We start from the raw sequence: 24,672 nt of genomic DNA, 5'->3' as shown, positions 1-24,672 counted from the left end.
ATCTGGAAGAAGTGAAACTTCCAGTGTTCATTTAGGAAAACAACCTAAATTAGAATGGTTAAAGAATTCAATATTCCAGTCCTTCTCTCAGTTTTCAGGGGAGAGTTGAAAATAAGTCACTCACTACAGAGCTGCTGTAGGAAATTCTACAATACTTGTTTACATAGAATAAGCATAAATATTTGCTTAGAGTGTGTGACTTGGAATTCAAGATATTTTGAGATGATACAGCATCTCAATACCAAGCTTAATATTTTGACTGATAACAGTTAATTCACTCCTGGTAATGTAAGTGGAGATTTAAATAGATTAATAAATAACCAGAAAACAAAACATCCCCCAAACCTATCATAAAGCACTATAATGATAACAAACTCTACTGACACTGTGAAGGTAGAAACTAACAATTCTAAAGTAATTTAAAAGCAAATATTTCTTTGAGAATATTATGTTAAAGAAAATGGTGTGAACGATCATCCATAACTTAAAGACTCAGCAGTAGTTACAGGGCATGTTGGAATAACTGTTCATCTCATGACAACTTTTAATTTTCCACAAAAGAAGATTAATTTAAAAGAGTTGTTTCCAAGCACGAAATAAGCTCACAGTTCCTTGAATTTCCAGGTGGATGTGGATATGGGAATTATCCCGTGTTTGGACTGAGTGCTTCTTTTTTGTGCATAGGGATAAGTGCACTGCACATTTAGAAAATGCATGGTTTGTTCTTCTTTTCCTACTTCATCATCAGAAACTTAACTTGAGGCCTCCAGAACAGGAGTAAAAAAGAGGAAAAGTAAATGCAGACCAAAGAGACATTCAAAAGATGAAAAGCTTTCTCCTGGACTAAAGAAGAGAAGAATTAAAGAATAATGATAACAATAAAATATACTGAAGGAGATTTTGATGAAAAAAGTCATCTTTAACACTGACAGGACAAATGGTATCCAGCTATTGAGCACAAGGTGGAGAAATCAAGTTACTTACACTTAAAACTGCATTTCCATATAATCTTTTTTAATTGCTTTCAGATGCTTTTAGATCTCAGTAGTGACCAACTTCATTCAGCAGACATGAGTGTGTGCCTGTGTTCCAAAACTTGTACATTTTTGGTACTTGGTCTGATACTGTTCTATTTATTGGTACAGATGCAGCCATGAAAGTTGTGTGGTTTACAGGAATAGTAGCTTCTTGCCCAGACCTTCCTGGGGTGTAAGTATTTGGATTTGGGTTTTTTTTTCATTTAACTTAAGAGTTATCTACTATGAAAATACTTGTTTATTTTGGTTCTACATAGATGTCACCTCCTCATAACAGTCCATATAAAATTTTAGCCCAGATGATAATAGAAACTAATTTTAAAATAAATCTGAGTTATTTACATTTTAGATAAATATGTTCTAATGACTGTATTAAAAAAAAAAAAAGCTAAATCCTATTTCATAATGAGTTATTCCATAGTCCATAAACATGATGCTCACATTGTTACATACTATAGTGGCAAGAGTGCTCTATTTTTTGTCATTCACCTCTAGGAGTATGCTGTCCTCAGTGTGTTCAGCATCTGTATATCTGAGACTTCAAAGGCCGAATATAATTTGATCTTTCAACAGAGGAAAAAAATTACTTTAAAAATGGTTTTGTCACACAGTGACTGAGTGCACAGGAACCACTGTTTTCTTCCACTTGAATGAAATATTAATCTACTAGAATCTTTCCAGATACTTTTCAAAACAAATGTACTGATACACAAGAAATCACCTTTCTCTTCTCAAGTACTTACACTGAATACTCATGAGATGCTGGAAACCATGTGGGTTTGTGTTTGTGGGTTTTTTTCTTTTTTGTTTCTAATCTGGTACTTGAAAAAAGAATGTGCTGTTGTGATGCAGTAAGTTACCCAGTTAACACATTGCCCAAGTAGCACAGTCCTTTTATTCCCATATTCACATGTATTTATGAAGCAAAGGTATAAGATAAACGTATCATTTTTTGCATTGTCTTAAGCAGTCTTTTTCACCACCTGAAGTCCAAGCTGAGATGACATTATGGAGTCAGTATTCTAACATGGCAATCATACCTAGGCCTCTGTAAATTGGATTGTTGTATCATAGCATATAAATTAAGGAATTAGTTTACTGTCAAAAGGAAACATACAAACGGCATCATCCTTTTCAGTAGTGATGTTGTTTATTTAAGATCCTTGCAATGGATCCTTGCAATTTCCTAGCAATGTAGCTTCAGTAACCTGATATGGAGATTACTGGAATACCCATCTGACACCACCTCATATTTTGAATTCTTTATTTCTGCTGTAAGTGCCAGAAATGTTCTTTTTAAAAAGTACAGTCTGCAGAAAGAAATGCTATTCAATTAACTTTCCTCTCAATAAAGACATTTTTAAGCTATATGTGTGGTCTTAGTGCCTGTGATATCAGACAGCATAGTGAATATGGCGAAAAGTACATTTAGTAGATGCACCTGCCCATTCAAAACGCTCTCTGCAACTTGTTCTACTTCCCTTATGTCAATCTAAATCTCAGCCACCACCTCATGAAAAGGTAATGTTGACAAAATCTTACTTTTCAGTAAAACTTGTCAGCACACTGTCTGTCTATCTGCCATCGCTATGGATTTTGATGAGTAAAAATGACTTGGTGACATTATTAATTTTGTCTTGACTAAGTGCAGTTTTCCTTTCTCTGGCTTATCATTCCTAGCATGTTACTGTTTTTATAGTCAGAAACTAATACAGCATTAATTGATGATCTCAAAGCAATGTAGTAGCAGTTAACATTCTCCTCAATCTAAGTTTTTTTTCTAAATGTCCATAGTAGTCACATCTTTAAAACTAGTAGCAGTAACAGTTCATTGACAGTTTGAACACAGTATTGATTGAAAGGAAATTGTTTAAGAGTTAATTGCAAAACATTCATAACTAAAAACATTCCAGAAAGACAAAAATACCCTCCTGTATATGCACTGTTGAAAGAGGAGAAGCCCTGAAAACAATGATACAAATACTGTAACAAAGCAGCTTTGTAACCTTTCAATAGCCACAAATTAATAGAGATGGCAAATGAACAAACTTGTATTACATTAAGTAAGTTGGTTATACCAAATCATCACAAACTCTCTCTCTTCCCTCCTCCTTTCTCACTTTCTCCCATCACACACTATTTTTTTAGCCCCTTTTCTATCCCTTCCCATCCCACTCTGCTTTCCAATTGCTGCCTCACCCATACAGCAACCAACCACCACAGCTACCTATTCCTGCCTCTTGAAGGAATGAAAGGAAGTCTTATCACCTGAAGAAAGTAAGATGAGGTTTTCAAACTTCACATTTTGAATGCATGGAACCTCAGACCAACAGCTCAAGTCTTCATAAACCACAAGCTCTGGGGGCAGCTCCATAACTGACAGATCATTTTATATTTACAATAGAGTTCATCAGCGTGTCTCTCTGTATGCTTAACTTCACATCACAATACAGTTCTGACATAAACACTCTCTGATTTCCAATCAAGAATAAAACATTAAGCAACCTGCAGATGAGCTGGAATCAAGTTTAAGTAACAATCTGGTCCTGAGCCCAGGACTTGAATCAGAATAACCTTCTTCTTCAAAAACCTTGTCCCAGTTAAGACTAGTTTATGATAGCTCTAATATATGACGTAGGACAACATTAGTAACAACACCGTGTCCCGTGAACAACTGATAGTGGATTCATTATCATTCTGATAGTATGCCATCATGTACATGAAATTCATGCAGGCAATGTTTCTAGAGCTGGAAGTCATAAAGATGACCCATAGTGACTGTTTCTCCTTGGAAAACTGATAAAGGTCGTTTTGTGTTCAATAAGCTTGTTCCCTGAAGGGTGAGATATGATGTGAGCATTAGATGCTTGACCCTTCCAAGCTGTTCTCAAACACAGATGACTTAAAACAAGTATTAATAAAAACAATATAGTACCTAGCTCATCTTTTTCTTTTTTTCCTTGAGCTATAGTCTTCTAAAGCTGTCCAGATATAATAATGCTTGCTTGCATACTTTTCTTGACGGTAACATTTACTTGAGTAAATTCTTAAGTTTGCCTACATCCTACAACAAAAAATACCTGTGCTACTTGAGATCTTTTCTGGGTATTCCCTTGATATTTAAGTCCTCACATGAGATCTGGAAAACTCCAGAGCACACATTGTTCTTAACCAGGAGACAATCGTATTGAAAAGTGACATTTGATATGTCTCCTCCCCCAAAAATATAAAACAAAACAAACCCAAGTTGAATATGTTAAGCTGCAGTTTCTTCCTGTACTTTAGAGAATTCCCAAATATATGATAATGAAATCATGGACCATAACTTTGGAATATATAAATTTGAAGTGATTTTTTTATTGAATGTAGCACAGGCAGATCAAATATAAATTGAAGAGAAAAAAATCATTCACCCTTCATTGATCATGTCATGCAAGGACATAAATAATCCAATTCTACAGGAAAGAAGACAGGCACCTTGATAGCATTCAAGAACTTCAAGTCATCATGATGATGCAGAACCACAGTCATCTATGTGATGAAATTGAGCTTTGTACCAGGTCTTGCTACACTTACTCTAACAAGTATCATTTTACTAAATTGCTATAGCAATTAACATTATTCAGGTAAGAGACCAACATGTTTGTAAGACTGAGATATTATTCCAAATTCAGCAGCTCAGGTTCACTTCTAGGGGTGGTGTTTAATAAAATAATACTCCGTATTTGATTTTTAAAATGGCAATGGCCTTCTTGCTCTGCAAAAAGTTAGTTTTCAACTAAGTAGAAATGAAATTATTTGATATAGAATTATTTTGGCTAAATGTTCTCATTAAAAAGCAAGAGTGGTTGGAAAAATATCCACTTTATTATAAGGGAAACTGCAAACACAGAAGCATGATTATCTTGATATTTTTCTATTGAAAGACTGCCTGAAATCTGAGCTAGAAGTCAATCTCAGTATTTCCCACAATTGGTAAGCTTACATTTTTAATAATTTAGTTTTATGAAACAATTAGTGTACTCTGCAATACTTCTATTTTCAATAACTTTTTCATTCAATTACAAATCATAGTAAGTTGGAATTCAGAAAGCTACAGTAATCATTAGTAAACACTTCCATCACTTGGTCCAAATTTAGTCACTGATAACTTCACCACATATCTGCCTGTAAGGGTAAGATTTCGATCGCTTTCTTTTGTATCAAGCGTTTGGTGGGTTTTCTTGGTTTGGTTTGTTTGCATGTTATTTGTTCTAAAGATGATAAAATACCTTCTTTTGAAAAGCAGCAGTCTTTTTCCCAAGATGTTTAATATACTTGTATGATTTGAAACAAGAAACTGGAATTTGGGTGAGTGCCGTTTCTAAAGTCATAGACACTTTTTTTTCTGATCATGTTAAATATATCCTGGCATAGCAAAGCTATATATATCGGAAAACTATCATACATCACTAGAGGTTTTACTAATATGTTCTAATAGATCATTTTCATAGAATATGATCCTCCAACTGATATGGAAATATCATTTTTAAGGGTAAATTCACAAATCAACACCATTACATGCTTAGCTTTCAGAAGGCAAAATTATTCTGTGATCCAGCATGAAACAAACATTTCTTATCTCAGATTTTCCATTGAAATGTAGTAAATCTGTGCTATTACTAGCACATTTAGCTATTACCAAATGAGTAGTCACAAGACGCAAGTAGAAGAGAGGATTCAGTGTCTTATAACTATGCTGTAAAATAACTTCACTCATTAGTATCTTCTTGAGTACCTTGACCATGTCAAGGTACCTGACTATCCTCGCTGCCTAAAATATTTAATTCCAGAGTCTCTTTTGAAGCGAACCAACTTGTTCCCTTTGTATCAAAAAAGCTGGGAGCATTTTTGGCAACAGCTCAATCCAGGGACCTCCTCTCAACAGGCAGTGGGTGAACCTGCATGAGGTTTGACTTACAGAGTCTTCCAACAGCATCCTGCAGGCTTTGAATGTATGTAGTGATGCAAGGTATGTAACTGCAAAATGTACAAGTTCTTACTGATTAAAACTTCTTAATAAAAAATATTCTATTTCTACAAGTAATTGTGGTTTTCAGAAGATTTTATGACTGAAAAAGCTATGTCTACATGGTTTATTGTAAGCAAAGAGAATCAAAGTCTTCTCATGCTCAGGAACGTATAGAAAGAAAAGAGTTGTCAGAACCAAATAAGGTTAAATGGCTTTAGATTCAGAGATGGTTTCTAATCTGCCTGCCTGAAGATCTTCCATACATTTGCCTACAATAAACCATGTAGTCACATCCTATTTTCTAAGAAAAAGCTACTGAAGTCACTGAATATTCACAGCAGTCTGATTCTTTGATTACTGGGACCCCAAAATAAATTCTTATAGGGCAGTATTTTCTGCTCAACTACTATAAGAAATTTCATTTTAACACAACATTTAAAACTAAGGTTGCGGAGTAAAACATCAAAAGTCAGAAAACAATGAATTTGCTTGTGCCTTAGATTATAAAGCTAAGTACCGAAATTCTCACTGTGCCTTCTATTCCTACGCTAATAGTTCCTGAAACAATTACTTGATTTGGGGATTTTTATAAAATTTGTGGCTACCTAGAATATCAACCTAATTATTACCTAGTGAATGTAAGGGACTCCTCGGAACTTAACCTAGTGAGCTTCCAGAACTGGTTTGCAGTGATAAAGTCTCTTGTGATAAAGCAGAAGCTAGCCAGCCATTCAACACGATGATAATATGGCAAAATTTTGACAGTGTTTTCAAGAGAAGACAGGTGCCCTGTATTAAACCTTAATTATGATTTTTAAAACTATGAAATAATACATTTACAGAGTTGAGTCAGTATATCTTCCCACAGATACATCAACTACTGAATGTGATAGAAGCTTTCACATTAATTATAATGACTACTTCCTTAATGAAGTGCAAAAATGTTTGTGTAATATGATTCAGTTTATTGAATTAGGTAACAGTTTATCACTCTGAAAGCAGGATTTTGTTGCTTGCTTTTACAATAAGTTAGTTCAGCTCCAACAGATAAACAGCATGTCATCCTATAACATGAATTGAAAGCAATACGAATGTTAAAAATTATTAAACACTAATAACCAAAACACCGTGTTAACACAGAATGCATTTTGAAAGACGTAAGCACTAGCCACTCAATGTTATTAATGTATACCTTTTTAACCAACACAGGATCACAAAATGTGCACACTACCTAAAACAAATAACTGAGTAATACATTCACTTCTCAGAACTACAAAGTACGTAATTCAAACTTTTAATTTCTAACTTCTGCAATACTCATAGAAATCAACTTACTCACTTAGACAAGTTGAATAAATTCTTAAGATCTTATAGGACTGAATCTACCAGGGGAAGATATTTCCAACTACAGATTTTGTTTCTTGGCAATATCCAATATGGTGTGGATATAACAACAATTATAATTATACTTTAACCATTCTTTCAGTTCTTCCTAATACTACGTCAATAACTGTGAGCCAGAGAAAATTGAATTATTTAATTATGTGATTAATCTTTCTTTAAATACCAAATAATGCAATCTTCTACTTTAGCAGAAACGTTGCCACACTCTATCAGCTACTGCATCTGTGAACTCCATTTGTCCTCCAAGCTGAAATAATCTATACAAAACCGTTCAACTCTCTCCTTACTCTAACCCTCCTAAAAAAATGCTTAGTGTCTCAAAGAGTTTTCTATAGGATGGAAGTTGGAATACACTTTTATTGATTTAAGCACACAGCAAGAGAGAAAAATAAGGATGAGATCAGAAATTAAATCTTCAGATTATCACTTAAGAACAGAAAAAACAGAACAGTAGTTTAATAGAGGAAAGTAGATATCATTCTCACACATGACAGATTTCAAAGAAAGCTTAATATCTTTACACTGGAAGAGTCTGGTATCAGATGTGGGATAGGTGGACAGAAATCTATCATAAAGCAAATGTGTTCAAAATAGTAACAGTAACAGTAATTACTGAAATTACTTTAATGTAAAATTAGTGTAATAAACATTTGTGCTTTGAAATTACTTTTTAAAAAAATTGTCACAGATATATCTATATTTATAGATATATATATGATATATATATATATCATATAGGTATGATACGGATATATGAAGTAGTATTCTTATCTTATAATAGTAATTTCCAAAAGCACTTTATATTCACATTTTATCTTTGAGAGAATGACGCAGTTCCGTAAATACATACAAGAGTTTTGTAGTTACTTGTTTCATCACCTGGATTACAGACTCAGCAGGACAAGCTGCAGAAGAATTAAGTCAGGAAAGTGCTTTAAAAAACAGTTACAAAACCTAAAATATTTAACAACATCTACCAAAAAAATTAATTTGAAAATTGAAGAGAATTGCTTTTCAAAGAGTGTATGAAAAATAATGGAAATATCACTTGTGTTATGTAGCAACTACAGACATAAAAATACAGAGCACAATGTATATCATACACTCCACTCAGGAATTACAGCACTGTTTTTCTCATTAATTACAGTTATATCTACCGCTTCAACTTTAGACAACTTCTGAAGCCTTCTAAGCACATTAGCCAAGAAAAGATCTGTATTACACAGAGACATAAGGATCAAAGTAATGATGATAAGCTATCTAGTTTTGGAAGAGCTTCAAGGTATTACCCAGATAAGCCCAAAAAGTCAGTACACCTGTCTGAATATACACCAAACTCTTCTTTCTTCCGGCTATGTTATTTGTAACAGAGATAGATCTTAATTCTCTGGACAATTCAAGAAGCTCTTAATTTCCTGTCACTACACATTTCTCATTTTGTCACACTTTTGCCAAAGGTCCTACATTTATTTTAATAAACATAAGACTGTCTCTTGTCAGCTGACTGGTCCTTTCTAAAGTTGGGAACATTCTGTAAGTTGACCCTAACGAAACAAGGTGGTTAGATCAGCAATTGTAGGGAATATCTATGAATCTTGTCATAAAAACGGACATAATATCACCCAAGAGGTGATCCTCACGTCTTCAACTTATGTTCCCTAAAAATACATGGAATTTCATTCCTTTTTTTCCCTTTTATTTTCTTCCTCAATATAGGTCCTAAATCTCAGCTTAGTCCCAAAATACTTCCCTAAAGCAAATCCATTCCAAGCCATGGTGCAACATTCTCCACATGGGGTTTTCAGATTGGACCAGTAATAGAATACTTTTTCAAGGGACCCTTAACTTGGTTTCCTACAAAAATATACAATCATGGCATTTCATGAGAAGTCTCAACATACAGTTTTGTACCAATACTATTTGCACATATAAACAGTGCGTGCAGAACCAGTTCCTTTAGAAACCAAGATTTCCACCTTTAAATGTATATTTCTGTTTTATGCAACAGATTTCAGAAAAGGAAAATTGTCAAGTAAAAATCATACGTTAAATCACAGCTTTGTGTATCCTAGATATACCTAATAATTTAAGATCTCTGTTGCTTAAAGAGCATTAAATAGCACATAATTGTTTGTGTGATCACTTACACTCATTTGTAGGCAGGAAGGAAACTTAGTTATTATACTCCGATTATTAAATCAATCAAAAAGCTTAAAAAGAAGAATTTATTAAAAAAAAGGAGAAAGAGAGAAGCGGGAGGAGGAGGGAAGCACTTAACAATCTGGTACTTTGATTTTTTTTCTGCTTAGAGCTGGATCCTAAAAGGAAATTCAAACTTCATAAACTTTTCAAACAAGAAGTCATCTTAGGACCATGAAGATGATTAAGGGATTGGAGCAACTGACATATGAAGAGAGGCTGAGTGAGCTGGAAAAGCTTCAGAGGCAAAGACAGACTCTGCTCAGTGTTGCCCAATGGACACAAATTGAAATACAGGAAATTCCATTGAAAAATAATAAAAAAGATTTTATTTTGAGAGTAGTCAAACAGTGGAACAGGTTGTAGAGAGATGTGGACTGTCCATCCTTGAAAATACCCAAACTCCAGCTGGATGCAGCCCTAAACAACTTGCTCTGTGTCACCCTACCTTGACCAGGGGAGGCTGGACTAGATGACCCCCAGCAATGCCTGTCAATATCACCTGTTCTGTGGTTCTACGAGTACACAGCAAAAGTAGGGAGGAAAATGTATACAAGCAGCAAGAATCTTCTAGTGTCAGCTAAGGTGGTAGCACATAACAACTGCACCTACATCATCTATTGCAGCTATACCAGTTCTTTCTTTGTGGGGCCCTTAGAGTGGTTTTGGTACTTGTTCACAACGTAGATGCACAAATGTTCAGATTTAAACTCACAAGATGAGATTATAAGCCTATTTTCATACTCACCTGTCTATAAAATGCTGGAATGATTGCTGTCACGGTGTTCCTTACCTTTGCTGAGCCATACTCGGCACCTTGCTGCTAATGGTGTCAGTGTTCGCATTTTTCGTCAGTGTTTGCATTTTTTGTGCTGTTTGAGACTCAACACCACCACAATGGGAAAAAATCATGTTCACTCCTTTTGTTGTGGTAAGCCACGTAATGTGAAACCAGTTCAACCTTAATAGCAATTTCATTTAAATCTTTCCGCTTTTGCAAGAGACTCACAAAGCATCACCATCCTAAAAGGATTCCATGAATGATAATCTTACATACACCTGTTTTCTTTAACTTTGAATTATTTTCTGCTTTTTTTTTTAATCATCATTTTAAAGAAATCTACATCTGGGTTTGTGGGCTGATATTCTAAGAAATTGGATCTGTGTTTTTAGTACCGTATATTTTTATCATTAATTTGTTATGACCGGCTTTAAAGGAATAGAGAGAAATTGGATACTTAAGGCATTAGTTGTGGTTTTAAGCTGCTTTTTTAAAATAAAAATTGCAAAAAAACCCACAGGAGATATTATACTAAGAGGCAACATGCTCTTATATATTAATTGCAACACAAAACCCCAAATGATACTATTGACAAGGGGGTTTTTTTCCTGTCTCCCTCTTTTTGGCCTGCTTATTTGTCTCTGACTTATTTCATGTCATCTCCTTTCTACTTCTCACGTGCATTTTTTTTCTTTTATATTCTTCTGCCTATCTTCCCCCAAATAATTTCCCATTGCTTCTGCAATTTTTGATCTTTCCCTCAAAAACACAAATGCTTCTGCTCTATACAAACTTCCTTTCTTTCTTCACATGTTGCATTTGCAATTTTAATTTTAATCTCAATTCATTTTTTTTGCCAGTCACACCTGCTCAGACTATTACTGTGAGTCCTCCTTGCCCAACACCCTCCTGTACTTCCCTACACTTTCAGTCTTATCCCTCCTTCTCTCTGCTTTCTTCATAACTCTCTCACCAACCTTAGCTGTCTGGCTTCATTTCATCACTTCTCTTGACCTTTAGCCTTTTGAAAAACTGTAGATTTCTAATAAAATATTTCAGGCTATGTGCCTATCTTACTATGTAGAGCAGCTCTTGAGTCCTAAGGCCTAAAGGCCCCACTTCTGTCCACAGAGCTAAACTCACCTCACTTTCCTCCCTCCTCCAGACAAGGCATTTGCATCCAACACTTTCTAGCATGTGCTATTTCATGAACTGTGCATTTTTTTGGAGAACGTTACTCAGCTATGACCAAAACGATGCCAAGGATCATGCTCACGCTTAAATAGACATGTGATCATGGGCATGTACTCAAACACCCAGCCATCCATTCAATCTCCAAGACTCAGCAATCTTCCTCTCTGTTTGGATCTGTCTAGTTTATAATCTTTCCTTTGCCTTAAGAGACAATCAGTGCTAAAGACTGAGCTGTACACACAAGTAGGGAACAACTGGGGAAGAAACAGAAGCCAAGGTGAACTTTGCTGAAGGGACCAGAAGAATCTCATCTGTAATATGGAGAGAACGTGGCACCATCATCAACAGCTGGGCTGTTGGGTGCCTCCATCTTCAGGTGGCTCTGTTCATCTCCCTCTTTTAACATAGTCTTTCTTAATTTAACTATGTCTAAGAGCAAGTCACTGATAGGAGATGTTAGAGTAACTTTCAAAAGAAAATAACAGTTTGAGAAACAGATTGTTAAAGGACTTTACATTAGTATAAGGCCTCAGGAGATGTATCAAAAATAGAATTTCAGGATGAAAAATTAAGAAAGACGTGTGTGCAGCATGGAGTTATTTTAACTAACTTGGTTTCTTCAGGCAACTATATTCATGATGACATTATCTAATCAAGCAAAGCAGCAAGGAATCAGAAAATATCTGATCCATTAAAAATGAATAGGGAGATTATTGTCTAATGATAGGTAATTCATTCTTTGAAATGTTTTTTTTGTTTATAAAGAAGAGCAGGGGAAAATATTATAAAGCATTATTATTTGCTCAGTTATTTGTATTTTCAAGTACTGAACTGCCACAATTTCCATTACATACAATACATTTATGTAGCAATAATGTTACATTACTGAACTCCGTTGTGATATTTGGGTGCTTGTTCCCTAGACTGTTTATTAACAAGTGGATATAAGCCAAGTACTTAAGAGATTGTCCGTGTGAAGGTGTTTCTAGTGATCCTACCTGTTGGTGGGATGATTCCAGGAGACATTAGGCCTGGGACAGAATGTGGCATGATATGAGAATTCTCTGGGGAGGTGACACTTTGAGTCCTCTTAGGAGGCCTTCCAGGTCTAGAACTGAAACAAACAAACAAACAAAAATTTTTACAATTAAGCTGTTGTCTTACACATCATTTCAAAGTTGTTTCAAGTGGTAACATGGACTGTAAATAAATTTGTTTCAAGGACGGTTGCTTCTGCAGTTAGATGTAATAGACTTCCATCACTAATTAGATTACATGCTGAATTCATTTTCCTCATTGAAGATCAGCCGCTCTTGATGCATAATTCATAGCCTGCACCTCGTTACCTGCTTCTTCATATTAATATCTATACACAGTTTGAATTGCCTCGTTTGCATATGCTAAAGTTCTGCATGCAGCCTTCAGCACGAAAATTATGCACTAACTTGTAATAATTATTACAGTCAGCCTGCTATTGATTTATGAGACTTTTAAAAACCAAATATGTGTAGTACTTGTAATGAATGATATTTTAAGGTTCTTCAGGAAATTAAAAGGCAATGGCTGCCTAAGGAAATGTTCTGCTTGTTTGATTTAATACTACAGTTAGCTGGGAGGTGGAATGAAAGAGTGATTCAGACCTATAGCACATTTTTCGATGATATGTTTTATTACTTCGCACTGCTAGCCTGATATCTAGATGATAAATGACAATACATATCTAATGTGTGAAAAGGTCTTGCAATTTCTTTATTTTTTGTCATTTAAAAGATAAGTCAAGTTATCATTTAACCCTTATTCTATTTAAAGTGAAAATCTCACTAAGACACCTTACTTTAAATATACTACTTTATGTCAGAAAGGACGCAGAATTATTTGTAAGAGATTGTTGAGCAACTGCCATTATAGCAGCTTATATCTGCCCAGTATGGAAAAATAAAGGGCTTCAGGTTTAAGCACTCCTTGTCTGCTAAATGCTCACATACACAACTTTCCATCTCCTGGACTGCGTAAGTAGCATACAAATTAGATACGGATTACAATGAAAATACTTATTACCTACTTAGATGCAAATATGTACCTGCTACATACAATGCATATCCAAACGCCTGTATCCTTATGTATAGATCATAGCATGGCACTGTGGCAATATCCTACAACTGCTTATTTAGGGGACATCGTGGAATAACTTAACAGAAAAAGGTAATGTGCAGTTCTGACACTGCAGTGTTAACCTACGGTTTGCCAAACATTTAAGGTCCTTCATTTGTTTGAAAATATAAATGAAAAGAAAGGTGGCTACGGAATGTTTTGCCCCCTACATCCTCACACTAACGGAACTCTCATCAAGGATAATGGGATTTTTAGCTATGCTGGGACTGCAGAAGGAGGCAGATAATAAAATAACTCTGTTTTCTGTTCATATTCATTCCCCTTGTGTTTGGAAATAAGCTTTTTTTCTTCAGTTTCTACAACCTACCTTTAATAAACCAAAAACAATCAAAGTACAGGGCATTTTCTTGGAGTTTAATGACTCAAGGCATTGAGTCATTAACCTTAACTGATCGTTAATTCCCAACTTAATGTCCTGAGCTGAGGTCATTATTAAAATTATAAGCTTGATAATTTCTTTGATTGGTTTGGGATTTTTGATTTTCTTTAATACAAACAAAATTGTCATTTGTTCACAGTTACAAGAAAAACAGTTGTAGAAAAAGAATATTGTCTTATTCTAGCTCATAGAATGAAATTAAGTGTCTTCTGTCTTTGAAATTTCCTTTGTGATTTATAATAAAAATAAACATACCATGAATATACATAAAACTGATAAAAACATTATAGACAACAATGATGTGATTTAAATGGAGTGTTTCTAATCTATTCACTCACCGAAAAAATGCCGCTATGTAAGAAACTTTAATGGCTTAATTTAAATACCTATGATGATGCACTGTTCACAAATCACCACTGTGATACGAGTATGGAAGGGTCTGACAACGGCATAAAAAACACAAGCGGGGTGCCACGGCATAATGCACAAACTACCAATGAGTTCCAAGTCTTTAAAAACCAACAAGCCCACTCCTGCAAAGATTCTCCTTAATAAATTAATGCTTACTACCAAAGGTAGCCATGGGAAAGCCAGAATGCTTGTGTCTTTGATTCTCAGGAATAAAACCTTCTCTTCAAAGCCTAAGAGAAAACACCCATGGACCAAATCTGTCACCAAAGGTCCGCGGCAAAGCATAGGTGATATCAAAATATCCAAGGCAAAACTCTTCCCTTTCATCACCTTCTACAATTAAGTTGATTGTGCTACTCTATACAAAAGGGCTGTCATGCTCAAAGTCATAAATGACCCCAGTAACCCAACTCTGCCCGGTGATTTATCCCAAACTTTACCAAATCAGTGTTTTCATGAAGTCCTAAACTCCCAATGCCAATCCAACTAACAATATCTAAATAAAATTTCTGAGAAGTAAACCTCTTTTATACTGATACAATTTTAAAGTGACAGAGCACTAAACTCAGTTCACTAAAAAAAATGCTTTTATCTAAGAAATGACAAGGCCGAAAGACAAACGTAAGAATTATTTCTTAAGGTCTGGAAGATCTGATTTAGAGTCACAGTAGACTATGATAAAGTGACCAAATCTCTGATTGCTTAAAACAAGCACACACTGATTGTCCCCAATAACTGATTAAATAACAATAATTGTCTTAATTTGTTATTTATAGTATGTACTTGTTTCATTAACCAGTATCTTAACTTGACATACTACCATTTTATAAGACCTGTCTTCAAAATGTAAGAAATAGGAATTGCAAAAATTTTCTATGAATCATTACCAAAGTTGTGGAAAAAAAATATGTAAAAATTACTTTTAAAAAAACAATAAATTTGATTCTATTCGAAGACTTGAATGTTGTTTTGTAGTTCATTATAATTTTTACAGTTTTATGATAAACTCTTCTTAAAAAAAATCACATTACATTAAAAAGCATAGCAAATGAGTTTAACTATCGTAAACAGAATGATAAAAATAGCTTAATGAATCATTTTGTTGGTATTTTTCCTAAACTTGTGTGTATTAAAGACCTACTTATTTTAATGTTAGGAAAAGTTCACTTTCATTCCAAGATAAGAAGCCTGCTTCAAAGTACACACATTCCTATTTTGTATCTAACTCAGTAGATATGTCTTCAGTATGAAAATATAATTTAATATGCATGAGCTGATTTGTTATGAAAAAGATTTATTTAAACATCTGAACTTATTCCTCTAGTTAATGTCACTGAGATACAAAAATCATAATTTAAGAACTGTTGATAATACTCCTTTTACTCAAATTTAGATTTTACACATAAGCTTTTCTAGAGATATAAAAGATACTGCAAGATTTTGTCTTTTCTCCAAATAAAATCATTGGAAGAACAATACTGGCTCTTCTGAAGACATATTTGACTTCTTAAGGTAAAGCCAATTATCTCAGTGGGTAAACTACTCAAAGCTGACTCATCTTGATTCTGAAGATGACAACTGTTTGGACTTTTTCAAGCTAAGGTAAACAGGTTGAAGTGTCAAAACCCAAAAAGCCAATGTAAGTCTTGTGACTACCTCGGGTCATAATACAAAGAAGTCTAGGAGTCTTTCGGGACCCCATAAGAAGACACTGGAAGAAACAGACCTACATCTGGAAGTCACAGATGTTCATCCTCTCTACTGTTTCATTCTTGGAAGATAATTAGAGAAAGCAGAAATTAGACAATTTCAGCAAAGACTCAAGGAAGCTGCAATTATTAATTGTTTTAAAGAGCTGAGAAATCAAAGGGAAGTTACCAGTTCCTCGTTTACCCATTAAAAAGGAGATGTAATAGAAACATTGTCACTCTTTCCTCTTTCAGAAATATATATGTGTAAGTTAGATTTTTTTCTCTCTACAACTTGGGGTTTCATGCATGTGATATGTTATATTAACGTATGTTGAAGAAGAAAATGAAAGCTTCCTACAGGACAACATATAACTAACTTAGTACTCAGTTTTTAAAGTGAAGCATCTAAACATTTAGCTGCCTGAAAACTCACCTGCCTTCTATAGGCTTGAGTAAGCTTTGTATCAACATTTGCAGAATGTTTCCAGGGCTTAGAAGACGTTCCCACAGACAACTGAGCTTTACATTTGTAGACAATCATGATTTACAATTACAATCTACTATTAAGCAAGAAAGGAACGAAAGGTGAAGACTAGTGACCCTTTAAACTCTCAAAAAGGGACAGAAATATTTACTTCATTAGCATCAGCTAATTAGATATTCAGAACACTTTTCATAACCACTGAAAATGAATCCATCAGATTTTGGTCAGATATGTATTTCACCCTTCAACTTTCACAAATACTTGAATGAATACTATGGCTCGAGTATTTTCACGTTTGGAGGAAAGAGTGTAACTGGCATTAAAGGTAGGAAACCTGAGAAGCAATTGCGAGTATATTGCCCTAAAATACAGCCGTGTTCTCTGAAGTAGTTATTTTTTGGTCTTTCAATCAACATATATTAGTCTTACATCTTTCCTGTGTTACGAAATCTATACAACAACAGATGGTTGAATTAAAGAATAAAAACTGGAGGAATCAGTGGTTATTATCGGATAAAATTCTGTGCTTTGATTATACTGTTAAAGTTTCATACATCCCCAATTGTATTATCAAAGTATGAGCTTGCTCCTAGAAATCACTTTGATAGCGCAAAACAATTAAAAGCTGACATAATCAGCGTAAGATCTGGTCCTGCACAGTCATGTGGAAAGAGGTGAAGTGAGAACAGGTACAGATTTATCTGTAGCCTTTAAAAGTAAGTGGAGATTTTATTCAGCTCTTTTCACTATCAGCCAGAAAACAGCCATGGATTTAAAATGTAAGGGGTCCCATCCTTAAAAGCCTTGGACTCATAGACCTCCCACTGATTTCTGGCAGAATTCTGAGCACCAAGGAAGGTTTTGTTTCCAAAACAGCTGAAACTCTTCAGGAGTGGTGTATACCTCTCAGAGTACATTGCTAGCATTTTATAGATGACTGATTACATGGCAAAACATATACTATGAAATTAAAAGAGTATACAACAAAGTTGAGGTAATGATAAGATTTATCTTTCTCATGTCCTGATTTTGAGGGATAACTGTGCAAAATTAAGTCTAGATGAACAAAGTTTCACTCTTTATTTTTATTCAATGCATGAAGTATCCCTAAAGAAAACAGCCACTCTGACCAGCTGTAAGAAGCAAACTGCCTTTCTAGCCAAAACTAATTATTTTCAGGGCCAGTTTTCCACATTTACAGTTTTATTTTTAACCTTGTCTGTGAACACGTTTAGTGTGTAAAAATATTGTCCTCATTTGAAACTGAGCAAACATGATGCAGTGAAGCTGCCATAGGCCGGGCAGTTTTATAATCAGTAATACTGGGGGGTGGCAGGGAGAGTTACACTCCGGAGGTGATAGGTAGCAAATCTGTAACAAGCATTTGGTGTATTTATTTAATGTATTTTTTATGTTCTTAGAACTGCTTAGAACAGCTTTGAATACCAATATCAATTTTAGCTACATCAGCATTTATTCATCTCATTTAGGTACATATTGAGAATCTGGCCTTTATTTCTCAGTTGTTCTACCTCCCCTCCGTGCTCCAAAGCCTGATATGGAATTTTGAACCTCAGAGAAGCTGGATGAAGGAAATATAGGTGAACAGCCACTGGAAGGGATTATTATGTGCTCCCCATACAATGGCCACTGCAGAAGGGCTGAGGATGCTATGGCCTGAGGCGCAAGGACAGGGATGGCCTGTGACAACCTGTAACCAACTCTTCATCCGTGGTATATTCATGGTATTTCTGGGTTTTGGGACTGCTTCCAGTGCTGCTCTCAGCACCATACGAGCAGCCTTCACGCTAATAAGACTTGAGCCAAGGGCTTGTCAATTCTGAAAAATAAAGTCTAAGAAGACTGACTAAATCTTTTGTGTAATTCAATTCCTTTGGTTGGAAAACACTTGCTTGCCAAAGTAACCTTCATAAATATTTCTAATGCACCCAACTAGCATTTTAAAAGCAAGAAAATGACAACGTACATCGATCTAAACCTTATACTTTAATATTTTAAGTTTTTCCCTTCTACTCCCACTCAAGAACAAAGCAAAAGAATGTAATTCTCAGACTGGGTATATATCTAATTTGACAGTTAGCAAAACAAACATTAGAAATCACACCATGTCCTTTTTACTTGCAGCAGTTGTATAAAACAATGAAACTCTCAGTGCAATTACCTGAAATTTCTTTTCTTCTCACAGCTAAACAGAAAATGTTCTCACGCAATAATTAATGCTGAACTCATGATATATCAGGAGTTACTGAGACAGCAAACAATGCTGATAAAAATAAATGCAAAGATCTGTTTAAAAATCTTCACAAAGAAGTGTATAAATGATCTTCAAAAGAATCAGACTGTGTTTATAAGAACAAGCAGTGGAGAAAGAATACTGATAAAATATTACTACATGTCAGTAACAGAACACTTTTACTGCTATTTTTAAACCAAAAATGGCCAAAAATGGATATTTGGTCAGAAATGCAGTACCAGTTTATGGTAAAAATGGAAGATATTGCACTCCATATCCCATCCCATACTGCCCTTTATCGCAGTAATACATGAACACTGGTTAGTACTAAAATATGAAGCTTTTGGCAGTTAAGAGAAGACTTTGCTGAATTATTTCTTTTCCTAACAGACCGGTCATATAAACATCATGTCACTTCCACCATCCCCAACACTGCAGTCCAAATCCCTCTGCTTTTCAGCACGATCAGGAATATTCTTGATACAAGAGTACAAGATACAAGCTACAAGAGTACAAGAATGTATAGAATATCTATTACAGCACCACCTGTCAGCCCTCACTTGATGCTCAAAGTCTCACTACAAACAAAATGCAAGAACCTAAGAAAAAGATTCTGCTTGACGGACCATACTACTTGAATATATGAATGACCCAAAGGGCAAGAAATAAAACCAGTTAGAAATCTGAGCGTCACTGAAATAAATTACAGTACCAGATTTGAATACAGCTGTGATTGTACATAAGTTTAAAATATTAGTGGAATGTGACTGTTCTCTTAATGAAATTGAGATCTGTAAGTTATCTATAGGAAAGTGAAAAACTGATAAGAAATTAATCTAATTATGTTGGGTGGCAGAATGATGATGTCAGAAGTAAATTAAGCCAAAAAGTTCACTGCTTCATCTAATTAGCTGAAACACTAGATCTGCCTGAAAGTTCTTAAAACATTTAAGTATGTTGGCTCTTGCGATTATGCAATAACTGTGAAACACAAGCCTCTGATGATGACAGCCATACAAGCTAGAGTAGAAAATAAGTCTGAATGTACAATGTAATGCAATTATTAAACAGCATAAATTCAAACCATATTGATATTTTTTTACTTAATAAAAACTTTGCTTCAGAAAGAGTACTCAGAACATCCAACAGAAGTACAGAAACCACAGGACTGGAAATCCTGAAGAAAGGTCTTCAGGAATATTGGCAATAGCAATAAGATGATCTTGCAAAATCATATTTATTCCCATATTTACACTGCTGTCCTTTCTGAAGAATTATCTTTTCAGAATAATTCTTGCAACTAAAAAAAAACCCAAACAAACTGTACAAAAAGCAGTGATCCAAATAATGTTTCCCACAAATGCTCTTTCTGTCAAGTTTTAACAGATGCCTTTCCCGTTTCATTCGACCTTACAGCACAAACCGCACCCATAATTTAACTATGCAAGCTGAATGATTCCTTCTAACAGTGTTACGCACCCACATGAAACCTCAAACTATAAAAGATGCAAAGCCTATTTTTTTCCCCAACTGTTTTCATCTTTTCTTAGGCTTTTAATTCTAAAAACATCCCTTGAAACATCTACCATACATATTATGAAAATGCCAAGCATGGAGCTAATAGGCCAGAAAGGCAGGTTGATCCATAAATGACACAATCTAAATGAACTTTAGGCTTTCATTTTTTTTTTAACTGAAAGTTACTTCAAGTTGCTGTGATGATTCCTAATGTGAAGCAAGTGTAACTGATGTGGTTATGTCTGCAGATGGCCTGAAACAATGATTTAAATGTATTAACTTTAGGTGAAATGAACAGTCCTGCTTCAAGGCTTGTTTTCTAAACATCTGCATTCATCTCTGCCTATAACTTCCACATGTAATTTCAAATTTGTAAACATAAATCAGATAATTGCATGTACAAATAACCAATTAGACTGAAACCAGAATTAGGCCATATATATAAATACATTACTCTTTTGAAAACATATATAACCATACATATGTATGTGAATATCTTCATTAAAGAAATTTTTAACTTATTTAGAAAAGTAACATTTGATTTTTCTTTTTTTCCAGTCGAACATAATAAGCAAGCCCAGCATTGCTCATACCACCTGTATTAAACTAAAGATATATAAATATTTCAGTGCTGATTTCAGCTCAAGTAAGAAAAAAAATATTGTGCTATCCAAGGTATTTTGTGAAAATACTTTATTTCTCCTGGAAGTTTGTTAATTAATATGCTATTCTTATTCATAACAGTTGATAATGGAGTTCTACCATGTAAGTGTATCCACTGTAATATGTGAATGCATTCATCACTTAATTGGCCCCAATTCTTCGCATGAAATGCTGAAACAAGTGAACTGTCACCTTTTTAATGAAGCTGCCTATATCTTAAACCCTTTGCCCTTTAAAAAACTATTTATACTCAAAATGAAAAATTTTATTCTAGCTTCTGCCAGAGACTGTGGTTAATGTTCACTGCCCTTTGTTCACCTTATTTTTAATTCTGAAAACCCACACTCATTAACTGTACACTTTCAAAGAATTGCTGGAACCATCTAAATAAAACCTTAAAAGTGACTTTTATTGTACAGTTGAGACTAACAGTAGTGATCTGAAATACTGGAAGACTCTCCACTAGTCTGTATAGCGTTAGATGCAGAGCTGATATAACACAGACCGATGGTAACAACGCAGCATCCATTAAAATCAAGAATTTAAATTTTTAGATAAGGTGGGGGGGTTTTGCATATATGTATAAATACAAATCTATTAATTAATCTACCAGATGAGTACTGAGCATTAAAACAAGCTTCTTTGAACAGACAACATCTAGAGCCAGAATCAAATATTTATTAACATGTTGAGGAGCCCTGTACAAGCAATGCTGGTGAAACGAGTCTCATCTCTGACTGAGTGCACTTCCATCTGATATCAGTAAACAAGTCCTAAACTAAAAGTTAACGAGTGCGCACATCATTAGCTTCATGTCTGTCATTCAGACTTCAAATTGTTTGGGAGAGAAGCCCACTATTAGTGAGGAATGAGTTTGTGCAACACCCAGCGCAGTGCTCATCACTTAAACTCCATGTGGACCAAGAGATACAAGAGGGCTGGTTACCCTTGTAGGTAACCTTTCATTAGTACATCCTTGTGTGTACTCTCGTACTTTACTTCCAAACCAGGGCAAAATACCAGCTCAAAGGGAAAAACTAAATTACGGTATATTCCAGGAAAAATCCCTGATCTGTGTACATGATTCCCCAAAATCTCCTGTTTGTGAAATTGAGATCCCAAGTGTTACAGTGTTCCAGCCTTGTAAGTCTAGATGTAGCCTTGCTTGGCCTTTATATTCTACTATGGAATATTGTAAAGTAAATTTGTATTTTGTTTTCCTTGTGTAAGGCATGAAGCAGAAAAAATCACCCAAACTCTCCTTTCCTTTGCTGAGCAGCATCTGGAATCATGTGAAGAGAAGCACAGCTTTTGCTCCTGAGCAGTAGTACTACAGTAATTTGGCCAGACCATTATACCAATCAAAGACTCCCAAGACCTAAAAAACCTGATTTTTTTTTTTTTAAAAGACAGTACAACAGGTCCAAGAGGAAATAGTAAAGTGATCCAACCAAAGATGCTTTTATTTGTTATACTTCAAACAACTTAGAAGTCATTTGTGCATTGCTATCAAGCTACAGGGGATGAAATATGGTAACAGTAAATTATAACACTATTGCCCTTTGGTCAGTGTTTGTAGATACATTATTTGCAGGTCTGAAACACAGCCAGTGCTGAAAGCCGTCCCGTAACTACCTTATGTAAAGTTTTCCCTATCAGAAATAAGTCTGCTACTAACTTATTATCCTAGGGAGACACTGAAAAGGTAATCAGTCTTTTATTTTAAGTAATACAGTATGTTTTTAGATAGCAGAGCTGACATATATATCTACTTCTATTAAGATTTTTTTTATTATTTATAATTCTGTGTAATTCCTGTAACTCCATTTGGGTGAAGCTTCATACAACACAGTTACATAGGAAGATATCAAAGGATCTCTTTTACAGAAAGTCAGAAATCAATTACTGAGAAGTTTATTTTAAGATGTAATTTAACATGCCTAACCATGGATATGCTCTGTATTTAGTCTGTGACAGGAAAACTTATACTTGCTTTAGTCCTTCTACCTCTCATCTCCAGAGCATATTATATGAGAAAGATATTAACACTCTGAAATAATTTGAATTACTACTGCACCAGATCTGAAAAGATCTGTGTGTTTCCTATAAACACCTCACATTAGCCAAAATAAAGAACTCTCGAAAGACAAAAACTGGCATGTCATTTTAATGTTTGTAAATGCATTAGCATCATGAATTGTGGTTGAGACACCTTCAATTCAACCACTCCTTCCTTTTATGAACTTCATATCTTCAGCAGCACAGGATATGGATGCCCAAATTTCATGTAGGAGAATTTCTTATAGGAGCACGATTTCCAAGATGGTCAAAATGGCATCACAGCAGACCTGCAGCACACTCTACAGCTGGCCAGTATACACATCCATATGATGTCTGGTTGGCTGACTCCACGCCTGGAACACCTCCATATAGAACATGTACACAGAGCTATCTTTTGGCTCTGCCCACACACATAGCTTGTAGCACAATAAGCTCAAATCTTGACTAAGCATTAAGATTATAAGGAAATACAAATTAATCATAATAATTACAAATACATTTTCTTTCCATGCCCAGAGTCAAGTTAGGCAGAAGTTAAAGCAGGTGCCAACTCACAATTATATTTGACTCTTCATAATTTCTACTCTTCCAAAAGCCTTAGCTTCAAAAACGGGTACTTCAGTTTCTGTTCTGTTTTCTTACCAATAAAAATTTACTTTTCTATCACCCTGTCTTGCTTATATGCAGAAGAAGCACTGGAAATACTATACTACGTGCAAATTAAGGGCTTAGAAATGAAAAATCATCCAAAATCATCAAACTAATCCAAAAGCTTTTTCTCCTGATTTTGTTCTAGCTGATGATCTCTGACTGTTAGATGTTACAAACACTGATCGAAGTGTCGTGGGTCAAACTAAGAGACATTTTAACCAGTGCTAATGTTTTCCCCAGTGTTTGCTTGAGAGTTCATATTAGCTTTTGCAGTTTCAAGCTTCACATCAGTACTAAAGATGATACCGAAGAAAGAGCTAGTTCATCAAACAAAATGCTTTCTATGCTGTGTATTTCTGCCAGAACTGAGCAGATTTCTGTGGTAAAGGATGAAACTATTCGGGAGAAAAGAAAATCAGCAAAATTCTATCCCTTTTACAGAACAGGAATCAAATTAGACATTAAACCTGTCCAGAAACATGCTTGGTTACATGCTTGGCTGAAGATCAGAGTGATGTCTTCAAGAATTTCTTGACTTGGATATCAGATATAATCTGTTTTAACAGAACTGAATAAAATGGCAAAGTATAATATGTTTGTAATGACGTTTCTTCATTATACTGTCTTTTGAAAGAGACAGAAGTTTTACAGTTTTTAAGCTGTATCTACCAAGTATAGAGGCTCAGATACACAAAAGGAGTCTGACAAGCAGAACAGTAAAGCAGTCATCTGTTCCAATTTATCTGTTTATTCAATGACTTA

The 24,672-nt window shown here is 34.8% G+C and overlaps 1 protein-coding gene across 4 annotated transcripts in view; it reads right to left on the bottom strand.

The window, feature by feature from the left end:
• DACH1 (dachshund family transcription factor 1) overlaps positions 1-24,672 on the bottom strand; it is a gene marked incomplete at both ends in the record, with an annotated part of 361,904 nt that overhangs the window by 197,401 nt on the left and 139,831 nt on the right. For all 4 annotated transcript variants that reach the window (XM_080362842.1, XM_080362843.1, XM_080362844.1 and 1 more), the window contains one exon: positions 12,625-12,740. In XM_080362842.1, the coding sequence (XP_080218968.1) occupies positions 12,625-12,740 (116 nt within the window). The remainder of the gene's footprint in view (positions 1-12,624; positions 12,741-24,672) is intronic.

Source organism: Nesoenas mayeri (genome assembly GCF_963082525.1).
Source record: "Nesoenas mayeri genome assembly, chromosome: 1".
In the NCBI taxonomy this organism is placed as follows: domain Eukaryota; kingdom Metazoa; phylum Chordata; class Aves; order Columbiformes; family Columbidae; genus Nesoenas; species Nesoenas mayeri.
The sequence above is the reverse complement of the archived record's forward strand: the minus strand, read 5'-3'. Positions and strand labels throughout refer to the sequence as shown.